This window comes from Atta colombica, unplaced genomic scaffold (assembly GCF_001594045.1).
Source record: "Atta colombica isolate Treedump-2 unplaced genomic scaffold, Acol1.0 scaffold226, whole genome shotgun sequence".
Lineage (NCBI taxonomy): Eukaryota > Metazoa > Arthropoda > Insecta > Hymenoptera > Formicidae > Atta > Atta colombica.
Genome location: NW_017259323.1, coordinates 426478 through 439822, shown reverse-complemented (window position 1 = coordinate 439822; position 13345 = coordinate 426478). Strand labels below are relative to the sequence as shown.

General features: G+C 36.9%; 2 protein-coding genes across 2 annotated transcripts in view; one reads left to right on the top strand and one right to left on the bottom strand.

Moving 5' to 3' along the window:
- LOC108688194 (plexin-A4) overlaps positions 1–8672 on the top strand; it is a 183744-nt gene extending 175072 nt beyond the window's left edge. The window contains exons 4-11 of the mRNA XM_018194346.1: positions 2905–3030; positions 3262–3723; positions 4384–6062; positions 6144–6357; positions 6429–6612; positions 6697–7407; positions 7490–7635; positions 7730–8672. Of these exons, the coding sequence (XP_018049835.1) occupies positions 2905–3030; positions 3262–3723; positions 4384–6062; positions 6144–6357; positions 6429–6612; positions 6697–7407; positions 7490–7635; positions 7730–7903 (3696 nt within the window). The 3' untranslated portion in view covers positions 7904–8672. The remainder of the gene's footprint in view (positions 1–2904; positions 3031–3261; positions 3724–4383; positions 6063–6143; positions 6358–6428; positions 6613–6696; positions 7408–7489; positions 7636–7729) is intronic.
- Positions 8673–8679: 7 nt separating this feature from the next.
- LOC108688195 (protein patched homolog 1-like) overlaps positions 8680–13345 on the bottom strand; it is an 8614-nt gene continuing 3948 nt past the window's right edge. The window contains exons 8-9 of the mRNA XM_018194347.1: positions 12795–13277; positions 8680–12310 (exon numbers count right to left, since the gene is read on the bottom strand). Of these exons, the coding sequence (XP_018049836.1) occupies positions 11934–12310; positions 12795–13277 (860 nt within the window). The 3' untranslated portion in view covers positions 8680–11933. The remainder of the gene's footprint in view (positions 12311–12794; positions 13278–13345) is intronic.

Genomic DNA, 13345 nt, shown 5'->3' with positions numbered 1-13345 from the left:
TATATATATATATATATATATGTGTGTTTCTAAAAAAGAAACTTTCTCTTTAATTCTTATTTGAATTTGAATAAACGATTTAAATAGCGAGATTATAAATCTTTTAAATAACAAATGACATACAAATATTAACCTTGATTGCTCCGTCATTCAATGTTTTTTTTTCTTTTTCCTCTTGTTTTATTACATTACATGACACAATATATTCGTGAAAACACGGTTAATAATAATTGCGCTTCAATTACTAGAGTATGACGATCGTGTACCATTTTACGTAGCACTTCCAACATTGACAATAATGCGCAATTGCACAAAATATTATTAATAAATGATACTAAGTGCCGCTTCAATTGACTCATTCGATCAAATAACTCGAGCGTTACTCCGTGTTCGCGCTCGTGCATTTGGAAATTGTAATTGCATTTATCATGAATTGTAAAAAATATGTAGCGTAATGTGAGACGTATAAATAAAGCTAAAAGAATATAAATGAGTGCAAAAAGTATTTGTACAGAGAAAATATTTTTAAAAAAACTTTATTAAAAAAAATAAATATTAACAAATTAACATCAAAAAATAAAATAGATTACATATTCCTCAAAATTATTTTACGTACAAAGATGTGAAATAATTAAAATATATTATCTTAAAGTAAGCGAAAATAAAAAATTACTTTTTTTAGACCCACAAAAATTCGTACAGTCGAGAAATTTAACTTCTAAAATCAGAAACACGCAAAACTGTTTTGTTTATGTTAGAACTAGTACTAATTATATATAATTTAATATTTATTTTTTACAAATAAGCTTTTTAATAAAAATTTATCCTGTACAAATACTTTTTGCACTTACTAATTATTATAATGGAATAGTGATTTATATGAATCTTATCTTCTACGACTCAATCTCCAAAAATAAATAAACGTGTAACATGTACGAAATATTGTTTCGGTAAACAGTCTTTGCTGCAATATGTTCGCACACTATTAATAAATTATAGGAGCTATTGATTGTGCGAACCGATAATTGGTCGGAATATTCACATTATGAAGAATAATAATGCGATGACACGCGGAGTGGCTTATGCTGCTGTCTGCCTGCTTCTGTATTAACCGCATGAATGGTAGCGTACCGACTTTGCTTATACATCGACTCGCCATATGTCACATAAAACAAGGCTATATGCTAACCAAAATGTTGTCATCTATCGAAATATACAACGATTTATCAAATAAACGAATCGAATATGTCTTTTGTATTCGAAATCGATTTCTGAAGAACTATATTATTATTCTTGCATTTTGGTTTCAATCGATTCCCATCGCCTAAATTACAAACATTATCATTAGATTTGAGAACTTTATCAAAACAAAATGAAACGTAAGGAAAATATTGTTACTTGAATTTTAATTGAACGATTTAGTTTAACTTTGATTGATAAGTATATGCAGTTTAAATCTTTGTATCAAAGCAATTAATCTTTGTATCAAAATATTATATATAATAAAATGAATCATGCAAAAATTTAATAAGTTTATAATCAAAACTTTATTATTTTATAAGTGATTCATAATAATTTTTAGATCTTAAATAATAATCTGAAATTATTGCGAGGAAATTTCTGTATCCATTTAATATTTTTTGCTAAATCTCTCAGACAAATGGGAATGTTAAATCATGTTATGTTATTAAATATGAAAGATATTGTGTAAATTGTCATATCATTAATTAAAAAACAATATATATATATATATATATATATGTATATGCAAATTTGCAAGTATCTTAAGAGTAGCGATGTTATTGACATGTGTTGAATTTTTTTTATATATTTGATTTTAACTAGAATAAAAATAATATTTGATATTATTTACGCTTTTAAAGGCTATCTATAATGGAATAAACCGTAAGCCATAAAAAATTGACCACTTACAGTCGAATGTGAAGAGAATAATGATTGATCAATTTTTTACAGCTTACAGTTTATTACCTCTATTATAAATGGTCCTTTAAGATACACTCGACTGCAACACAAGAAATTTCAAGAAGTTCCTAAGAAATCTGTAGTAATTTAAATACAGCCAAAGATACTTCTAAGAAGTAAACGTATATATTTCCAAGCTTCACACAGTAATTGACACATAATTATCAGAATTTTTTACATTTAAAATTACATATATATATTCGCATGCATCTTGATTTTGTATGAAGGAAATTAATAACAATGCTCCACATATCAAATAAAATTGTTATATTCATTATTGTTGTTAATTTCTTTTACAAAATAAAGACACGTGTATATGCATACTTTTAAAATTAATAAAAAATTATGTTCAAATGTGAAAAAAAAACTCTTGCTGAATTAATATCATGCATTCGCTTATATTTACATTTTACTGAAATTCATTAAAGTTTCAAAATGGATTTACATCATTTTCGCAAGATAAACGATTCATATGTGCTGCAAACTCACAACATCTAATTTCAGAGCAGAATTGCGATTCTGTTGTTGCGTACATGTTAACATGCATCAACTAATTTCATTTCGACATCAACTTGATTTGATTTGGAGTTAAAACGTTGCGTTCACTCCATGAATATTAATATGTGATTATCAATTAACTTGTAATTTTTGATGAAAACTTGGCGCTGAGAACTTTGCTCTATACTTTGAATTGCATAATATCTAAAATAATCAAATGGAATAAAATTAAATTAAATAAGATAAAGTGCTAACAGCAGCATCCTAATAAATTGGATGAAAAAAATAGAGCATGAGTGAAATAAAATATGAAAAAAATGAATTAAAACGTAAAAATTTAGAATTATTTTAACAATATATTAGTTTAAAAAATTAGTTTAAAATATTACCTTGTTTTTTTGATAACTTTATGTAAACTTGCAGAGAATGGGACCAAGCTATAGAAGTGGGCCAGGTTTTTGTCCCACTATAAATGCCACCGAATCTCAAGAGATCCTCGTGTCTTCCGGTATAAAAAAAGCGATACGAGTTAAAGTGCATATCATTGGGGTAAGTAAAGAACCTACATTACTAATGATTAGATTATTTTTTTTATCTTCGAATTTTTTGTATAATATTATAAAATATTACAAAAATTTCACGAGTTTTTCTAAGTTTCATTTCTAAATGAAATGATAAATTTAATGAACATCTTAAATCTTAGTTTTTGTATGCAAGTTAAGTATATCATTGAATTCAAAATTCTATTGAGATATTAATGTACATTCAAATTTTTTTCAGCAATTCATCATACAGACACGGTTCGTGTGCCAATTCAACATTGAGGGTCGCGTGACGAGCGTAAATGCGCGTTTGCTAGCTGACACGATCTACTGCGAGGAAACGGAATTCTCTTATACCTCTCGCGCGCCAAATATCACGGTACCTTTCGCAGTAATCTGGGGCGGCTCCAAACCTTTGGATAATCCAGACAATATACACCTTGTGATATACCGTTGCCGCGACATGGCAGACAACTGCGGCATGTGCTTGGCTCTGCCAACAAAATACGGATGTGGCTGGTGCCAGAGCTCAGACAGATGCGAGGTGAAGGATCAGTGCGACCGCGGCACTGGCATGTGGCTGAACAGCAATCAGACCTGTCCAAATCCGGAGATAAAATCATTCGAACCGGTAATGGGTCCCTGGGAAGGCAACACAAACGTGACGATTCGCGGCATCAATCTTGGCAAGACATTCAAGGTAAGAAAGGCATCACTTTGTTTGTCTGTTACTCGTTATCGAAGTGAAATATAGTCGTTTTTGTCATTCTCGTTTGCATAGTAATATATTACAATAATTAAAAGATCGATTCTTTTTAAATTTGTTAAAGAATACCTATATTTCTAAAGCATTATCGAAATTCGCAGAAGTTATACAAAGTTATCAAATATTTTCAAAAGCGCATTACATCGAGCGTTCTGATATGAAATTTATTTTAAATGCCTTAAACACCATGATCTTCCAATATTCATTAAAAAATGTTTTTACGATATCACTATTTTTATCTAATCATATCTCAAAGTTAATATTTAAAAAATTTTTTAATTTACTTTTGAGAATATGTATTTATAAATTTTTATAAATAAATTATATTGACAATTAAATTATTAAAATTCTATTAAAGACAATCTGAGTTTTTAATTTGTTATTCTGTTTTAAATAAGTAAGATTTTTTTTTTAATATTAATATGCGATACCTAAAGATTTTTTAATTACAATATTCAGTAACATTCGTGTTTATATATTTAGCATGTTAATATCTTTTTATTATCATTATTATGATATCAATATTATGATATCAATATTTGTTATCCAACTAAATTATTTAATATATCTACATAATTTTAATATACGTTGCAGGACATAGTTGGGGGCGTTACCGTAGCCGGTATGCGATGTCTACCGTATGAGGAACTTTATATTCGAACGAAGCAAATCGTTTGCCGAGTCGATGGACCTGGCACGCAGGAAGGCAGGAGCGGACCTGTCATCGTGAAGATCGAGGACTTCCGCGGCGAATCAGACTACAATTTCGAATTTGTAGATCCACAGATCATCTCAATATCACCCAAGTACGGACCTCTGAGTGGTGGTACTACTATCAAAATCACCGGTAATTATATGAACGCCGGCAGCACTATCCATGCTGATATTGACGATCTTCCCTGCTCTATAATAAGTGCCGAACCTAACGAGGCTCTTTGCATGACGAGTCCAAGCGATCAAAAACGAAATGGCTTGCTGAAGATGTCTTTTGATGGTGGCAAGCGTTTATATGACGGCCACTTTGAATATGTCGACGATCCAACAATTGAGAGTGTGGAGAGTGGCGTGGCCGGTCAAATGAAGGTCCCAAAGGGAATTCCAGCAGGTGGAATAAAGATCTCGGTGACCGGCAAGAATCTTGGCTACATACAAAGTCCACAAATGTATGTCTACTATGATGAGAAGATGTTTGTATCGCAATGCGAGGTGCACAGTCAGGAGAGCATGGTGTGTAAGTCACCGACCATCGAAGTACCCGAACACATAATATTGGATGCCGAACGTCCGCTCTCTCTCGAATATGGTTTCCGCATGGACAATGTTACCGGCGTGCAGAATCTCTCGCAGCACGGCTTTAATCACTTTCTTCTGTATCCAAATCCGATCTATGAAGTCTTTGATGAGGAAGTCAAATATTATAAGAGCGATTATCTGACGATCAATGGTCAACATCTCGATCGTGCCTGCCAAGAGTCCGATGTGGTTGTGCAAATCGGTAATGCTTTTTGCAATGTCACATCTTTGTCGCGGCAACAACTCACCTGCCGACCACCTTTAACACAACCACCAGCCATTGATGCTCAGGGTTTGCCCAATAAACAAGAATTGCCAGAAGTGGTATTAATAGTGGGCGGTACGCTTCATTATCACATTGGCAAGCTTAGCTACGCACTGCCAGCTGGATTGAACGGGCCGTTGTCGAAACCAGCGCTCATTGGCGTGATCGTAGCCATTGTGATCTTAGTAGTCGTATTCATAGCGTTCCTTATCGCTTATCGCCGAAAATCTACGGAAAGCAATCGTGTATTGAAAAATATGCAGGAACAGATGGATATTCTCGAGTTACGAGTCGCTGCCGAGTGTAAGGAAGCTTTTGCCGAATTACAGACAGAAATGACTGATCTCACAGGAGACCTTACTAGTGGTGGCATACCCTTCCTTGATTACCGCACTTATGCAATGATGATATTATTCCCCAGCGACGACAATAGTCCGGTACTGCAGTGGGATAGACCAGAACTCGTACGAAAAGAGAAAGGATTGCGCTTATTTGGTCAACTGATAATGAATAAAACTTTCTTATTACTGTTCGTACGAACACTCGAGAGCAATCGTTATTTTTCGATGAGAGATCGAGTTAACGTTGCCAGTCTGATTATGGTTACACTGCAGAGCAAAATGGAATATTGCACGGACATCCTAAAAACTTTGCTGGCGGATCTTATCGAGAAGTGCACGGAAGGCAAAAGCCATCCAAAATTATTTCTTAGGAGGTAAGTATATGACGTTATACTTTCAGTTATTAATGTTCAATGAAGATATTTGTGATTTTAAGAAACTTATTTATTTTGTAGAACTGAGAGTGTTGCTGAGAAAATGTTGTCTGCTTGGTTCACATTTCTCTTATACAAATTTATGAGAGAGTGCGCCGGTGAACCATTGTACGTATTGTTTCGCGCGGTAAAACAGCAAGTTGATAAGGGTCCTGTCGATGCGATTACTTCAGAAGCACGATATTCTTTATCCGAAGAAAAATTGATTCGGCAATCCATCGACTTCAAGCCAATGGTAAAGATTAATAATTCGACAAGATAAGTTAATGCTTTGCAATAACAATAACGGTTCTATTACAATTTTAGACGGTTTATGTTTCGATATCTCAACAAACCGTGTTTGTTGGTGGAATGGATCCTAACACGGAGAACGTGCCAGTCAAGGTCCTTGATTGCGACACAATATCTCAAGTGAAGGAAAAAGCGTTGGATACGATCTACCGAGCGACTCCGTATAGTCAAAGACCTCGAAAGGAGGATCTTGATCTTGGTAAAAAAATCTTGCACTTGAATACTTATTAAACTTCATGTAAAATTATGCGATTCTTATATTATGCTTAATAAAATATTGCAGAATGGCGAACTGGCGCGTCAGGTAGATTAATTCTCTACGACGAAGATTCGACAACGAAGACAGAGGGTGAGTGGAAGAAGAGAAACACTTTGAATCATTACAGGGTACCGGATGGAGCATCACTCAACTTAGTGTCCAAACAATCATCTATATACAATCTTTCGATTCTGTCAGAGAAGACAGACAAATCGCACAAATACGAGACCTTGAATCTTAGCAAGTTCAGTTCGGCGAGTCCCCCTCTCTCTCGTGCCACTTCTCCGCTTAATCAAAATATCGAAGCTGGTATGAAGATTTGGCATCTTGTTAAGCATCATGATTCTGACGCGCGAAAAGAGGGAGATCGCGGCAACAAAATGGTCTCAGAGATCTATTTGACGAGGTTACTGGCAACAAAGGGTACTCTCCAGAAATTCGTCGACGATCTGTTCGAGACAATATTCAGCACTGCCCATCGAGGCTCGGCGCTACCTCTCGCCATCAAGTACATGTTTGATTTCATGGACGACCAAGCTCTGCAACATGGCATATCCGATCCGGAAGTGGTCCACACGTGGAAGAGCAATTCCCTTCCTCTTAGGTTTTGGGTTAATCTCATAAAAAATCCGAATTTTATTTTCGATATACATAAGTCTAACATTGTGGACTCGTGTTTGTCCGTCGTGGCGCAGACGTTTATGGATAGCTGCTCAACGTCGGATCATAGATTAGGTATGTAATTTTTACCAATTTTTACATTACGTCTGTGTTAATTAAGGAGATTCAGGAATACATTTTTTTCTACTGTTCTTAGGTAAGGACTCTCCGAGTTCGAAACTATTATACGCGAAGGACATTCCAGTGTACAAAGAATGGGTAGAGCGTTACTACTCAGATATTAAAGTCATGCCAGCCATATCCGATCAAGACATGAATGCCATGCTTGCCGAAGAGTCGAGGGTATTTATCCATCTTTATATTCATAACGTATAAATTTCATAAATTTGCTCAGTACGATTTCTAATGCATCAACATTCGTTTAATTTTGTTTCAGTTGCACACAACGGAGTTTAACACGAATTGTGCTTTATACGAACTATATACATACGCGGGTAAATACAACGAACAACTAATAGTCACGCTCGAGGAGGACGAGTTCTCGCAGAAGCAGAGACTGGCATACAAGCTCGAGCAAGTGCACAATATAATGGCGGCGGACAATCCCTGATGCATGACCATGAACTCCATGAAGCACATGACGAAATCTGCTCGTCAAGAGTTACCCTGCTGAGCGGTCAATCGCGGTCCGGTGTAATCAACGACACGAACGAGGGGAACTGGCCTACCTTGAAATCGATAATCTCAGGTTCTGTGCAAAAGCCAGTTTTCTCAGCTTAACGCGAATCGCGAGTGAACTTTGGAATTATTCCAGACAGGGGGATAAGAGCGTTGCGAGTTAACTGGGAATTAATTAAAGGACTAAGTGTTAAAAGTATGTGTCGAGGAAGTCTTCTCAGAGGTCGCCAGTTCGTAGATGTGGCCATAATTATAAGCACATTGCCGTGTGCGCATATAATTGTACATAAGATATCAAAAATCATGAATAATTGTAATAGGATATTAAATGTACGATCACCCCTCGACTCGATGGTCGAGTCGAGTGCAAAAGCAGGGCGAGAGCAGGGCGTTTCTCTCGCCGCGCGGTGATCGCACGCCCGTTTGCACCGCGAGTGATTTTAAAAATGAATGTAATAATGTGAAACACACTAGTGGTAAGAGAGGCGCGAGTGAGGGAATCAGCCGCGATATCGATCGATAATTTGTAAATGTGTTTAAAAAAAAAAATAATACGGTCGATTGCCGGCGCCGTGATCTCGGTGATCTGGCGATTTTTAACGAAGAAACATTTCCATCCACCGCTACTCTAGCTGAAATTTTTTGAACTGACGAATTTTAAGAGATAATGATAATTACCGATAACGATGAAATAATTAAATAACGATATGGATATATTATATATGTATGGATGGTATGTCGTATGTATATGTGTACATATATACACTTTATACTGGCGCAGCATGCCTGTGTGTGCGTGTGCGTATATCTAGTATCCGATGAGGAGGCGCGCGTGCGAGCAGGTAGGACGGTATCCCGCGCCGAGTTATTTTGCCATAATTTTATCACACAAAACGAGACTTAAGGAAGTCTCATTCGCTCACACGCTTATAAGCGCGCTGTCGCACGCTCCATAACTCGGCAGCGCCGTACCGCACGCACGTGCGTATTTAATATGGTGTATTACGTATACTTACACGGCGCTCGAGAAGGGAAGGAAGAAGGGAGGGAAAAATAAGTCATCCGCGCAACGGAGACAGACTGTGTATTAGTTAGTAAGTAATTAATCTATGGACTATGGCCGCGCGCGAGGCCAGCTCGATGTGACGGTTGTGTTGAGTGTGCGTGCTTCCCCCCTCCTTGGTCTCCGCGACTCATTGTTCCATTTCGCCATTTAATCGTTCATTCCTATCGTCGTGCATCCATCACCGATGTCATCGCCGCTATTCCATAATCATCGATAATCCTTATCCTTTTCCTCCCTTATCCTTATATCCATCGTTACCTTCCAATCCCTTTCTTTCCTCTCTACTGTTTGTAGCATGTCCACCATCGAAGCTCTCCTGCTCTTCCTTCATCCTCTTGGAATTCATCTACATACCACTTTTCAATCTCTATCTACCCATCTTTCTCTCTCTTTCTCTCTCTCTTTCTCCCTTTGTAATGCTTCAACGCCTCCGTCGTCATGTTGTTGTCACTCTTAATTATTGTAATATATAATGAATAACGATCACTGTTGAGTATTGTCTGATTGTAATACATTGATATTGAATTGATATTGAATTGATAATCATTAATTAAAAGTGTAACATTAACTCTGTGGATGTAGCCATATTGGTGTGCATGAAAGTAAGTCGCGCGAATGGATGTGTGTTTGATCGAAAGCCGAAAGCATTGCCGAAGAGTCGCCGCACCGTTGAACAAAGTTATTTGATAAACCTGTCATTCCCTTCGTATTTACGCACAAATTGCCAAATCACACCACATTATCTGTAAATCGGGCGACAAGTCCGATCTACAGAGTGCCTGATCCTGATATGATTTTACATACTCTTGCGAAGGATTAAGGAATTAATGGGATTCGAAGGTAAGGTATTCTTCGAGCTCATTTAATGTGACGTTCTGTCAATGCGTACGGCTGGTAGCGAATGACGGCTGTCCGACGTGTATGCGCGTGTGCGTGTGTCCTGTGCGTCAATTCAATGTGCAGTTATACGTGGAGAAAGTATTTATTGCTCAAAAAACATCGGAAGACCGTGGTGGAAAGGTAAGGAAGCGGATAAAAGATATGGAGTTGTTGGTAGGCTTACTGGAAAAGGAATTGGGGGGAGGGTGGAATGGAAAGTCGGAAGAAGGAACAGAGAATCTACGCGGTGGCGAAGACACATCGCCAGACAGGGTAATAATCGCGCGACAGGAAAAAGAGGCGGGAAATGGTACAATTAATAATGATGGTAACGGGTCAACTGAACGATCCAACAACCAATGATTTCTCTCGAGGATGAGGTGTAATCGCGTGCTCGCCCGCTGTTCCGCGCACAAGAGAACGGGGCGTGTGGTACCCTCCCCCGCGCACGCCGACTTCAAATGGTACTAATAAACCCAAAGTGCCTCTGGTAGATTTTTGGGCATAAGCTTGAGTAATAAAGACTACATAGCGTTTACTATAAAAAAAAAAGAAAGAAAGGAAAAGAGACACGACTACGACGCAATTGCTGATTATAATAAAACGATAATAAAAGAGCCGAGAAAGAGAGAGAAAGGGGGGGGGGGAAGAAAACGAAATGGCGAGAGTGCTTCTGACGCGCCCTCCGCAAAACGATTACACGTGAAAAGCGAACGGAAGTGCGGGCGTACCGGGTGTGTACGCGGTGCGTACGCTAATTAAACGTTTAGATAGATATTAACGTATAGTCGGTAGCCTAGTCTCTATGTCGGTGTCTGTCTGCCCTGAGTGTCTTTCCCACGGTGTACTCCTCAAGTGCGTGTACCTTGAAATCCCGGCGAGCAGATTCCCTCACAGTCCAACGCCCTCGGTCACCGTCGTCCTCGAGTTCAGCCTCTCTCCCGCGTCACGTTCCCCGGCCGTGTATCGACCCATTGTGGATCCTCGCCGTCCTTTGTCTCCCGAGCCTGACCCCCGAATCTTCTCCAGTACCTCGACACCCCGTCTTTTAAACGCAACTAACTGTGCTCACATCACGCGTCATTCGCCACAATTACCGATCGGCACGTTTTGCTAAGTAAATATTATTATTATTATTGTATCGATGGTTCCTCATCAATTATGGAATATATGAATCCCGATTTGTAAAATTCGATTTAACTAAGAAGATGTGTAATAACTTAATCATCGTATCATTCATGCGTGGCTTGCTGCCCCCGGCAGTCTAACTACCGTCGTATGCTTGAATATGGAGACAACGTGCGCGCCTCCGAGAATGTTTCTGATGTACGTTAGTGAGCGAACGTGTACGAATTTTTGTGTGTCTATTATATTCCCATCTCTCTGTACATCTCATTCAATTTGTATTCCCTTTCTTCTTGTCGCTATCAATCGGAGATCCGTTTGAGCCATGAAAAATGGAAGAGACAACTTGAAAAAGAAACAAGGAAAATGGGGTTGTATGAATGATGGCTGAATGAATGTCAGATGGATTGTGCAAGACTGAGAGAGGCAGCGGAGGGAGCTTGCCAATCAATCCCAAGGTCGCTCCCTCGCCGCTCATTTTTACGTCATAAACATTAATTATGATTATCCAGGATAAACGCATCCAACAAAACATAATTACGTTACGTTTATAATAGTCATGTTCCTTTCCGATCGATGATAATTGATAATAAATCTATATCAACCTTGCTACATTATTTTGTACTTGTTTTTTAATATTTCTTAATTTTTTAATCTTAATATATTATATATACATATACATAAAAATCTATAAATAATGCCGTTTTTAAGTTATCAGACGTATTATTATCATTATTATTATTAATTATTATTTTTGTATAAATGTGTGATTAATAGTACGGATAGTGTAATAATTTTGTATGTTTATTGAACCAAAAATAAATATTATTGATAAAGAAAGAGGATTGCTTGAACAAATGTCTACATTTCTCATTTAAAACATTTACATGTTTTAATCTTCATCATCAATAGCAGAAATGGCTTTTTGGAACATCAGTTGTGGCTTTTGCGTCACACGTAAACTTTGCGGCCCAATACTGCTTAACACGACCGGTAATAGGATCAGTCCGTTCCATAGCCCAAACAAAATTACCAAGTAAAATATTCGAAAAAAGGCCATGAACACATAGGATGACGAGAAGGCTAGCATCGAGACGGCAAGAAATGTTGAACCAGCACCATACGCGACCGCAGCACCGATATGCCTGACTGCGACCAATGTTCGGGTCTTACGAGCGTTAATATCATCCTCTTGCGACTCAGCATTCAGGAAAGCATGTGCAACGTGTGCAGCATAATCCACACTTAAACCGATACCCAGCTCGAGACCTGTAAAAGATTCTTACTGAATCTGTGTTTGATTAACAAGAAATTTGCTTTAAACGTTTAAAAAATCACTTTAATGTAATGAATAATTCATATTGTATACTCGTTTTGTAGTCTAAAAATATATACTGTAATAGAATATATACTATAATAGAATGATTAGAATTTTATGAAGATTAAGATGAGAATTGAGAATGAAAATTGCACGCAATCTCGTGATTTCGTAATATAAATATCTTTTTATACTCCTGCAATCATTGCAATAATAAAAATGACAACAAAATTTCCCACAATAAATGGAATTAAATTCATTTATTATTTACTTTGTACTTTATGAAATTAATTTATTACAAAACAGAAATTCATTAAAAAATTTTTTTTATTTTATCAAATATTTTTTCTATTTACATGTATATATTTTATCTTTTACATAAACAGAATAACAAAACTACGAATTTATGAAGCAAAGTAAAAAAAATATACTCACCAATGCAGGACACCACATCTATTGTTAATCCCCAAAAATACATGAAGCCGCAAACATTTAGCAATGTGAGAAGTACACAGAGTAAGATCCAAAAACAAGTCTGCATTTCAGCAATCAGAATCGCTGTGGTACCCATAACACAGATTAATGCCAGGATAATGTTTCGTGATAGTTCTTGACTGATTAATTTATCGGCAGTCCAAGGTCCAAACATTTTGCACCACACTGCCACGTATCCGTGAATTTGCACTTCGTTTGTTAAGAGCTTACTATTATCCATCGCTGGAACCCATTCGTCAGGACCTTCAAATTGTTTGAAGTAGAACTCAATGGTTGCTACTGCGATTCGTGGGGCATTCTTCCCGCATTTAAACTTTTCTTTGAAAAAGAAATTTCTCTGATATTTGCCACCAGCTCGACTAACAAGAAATTTTGATAGATAATAATGGAACTTGTCGTCTGTAAGTTTTGTAGATTTCAAATCTGATGAAAAATAACATACAATTAATTTGCAAAATTATTTAATTAATCGACAAATGATGTGTTTATCT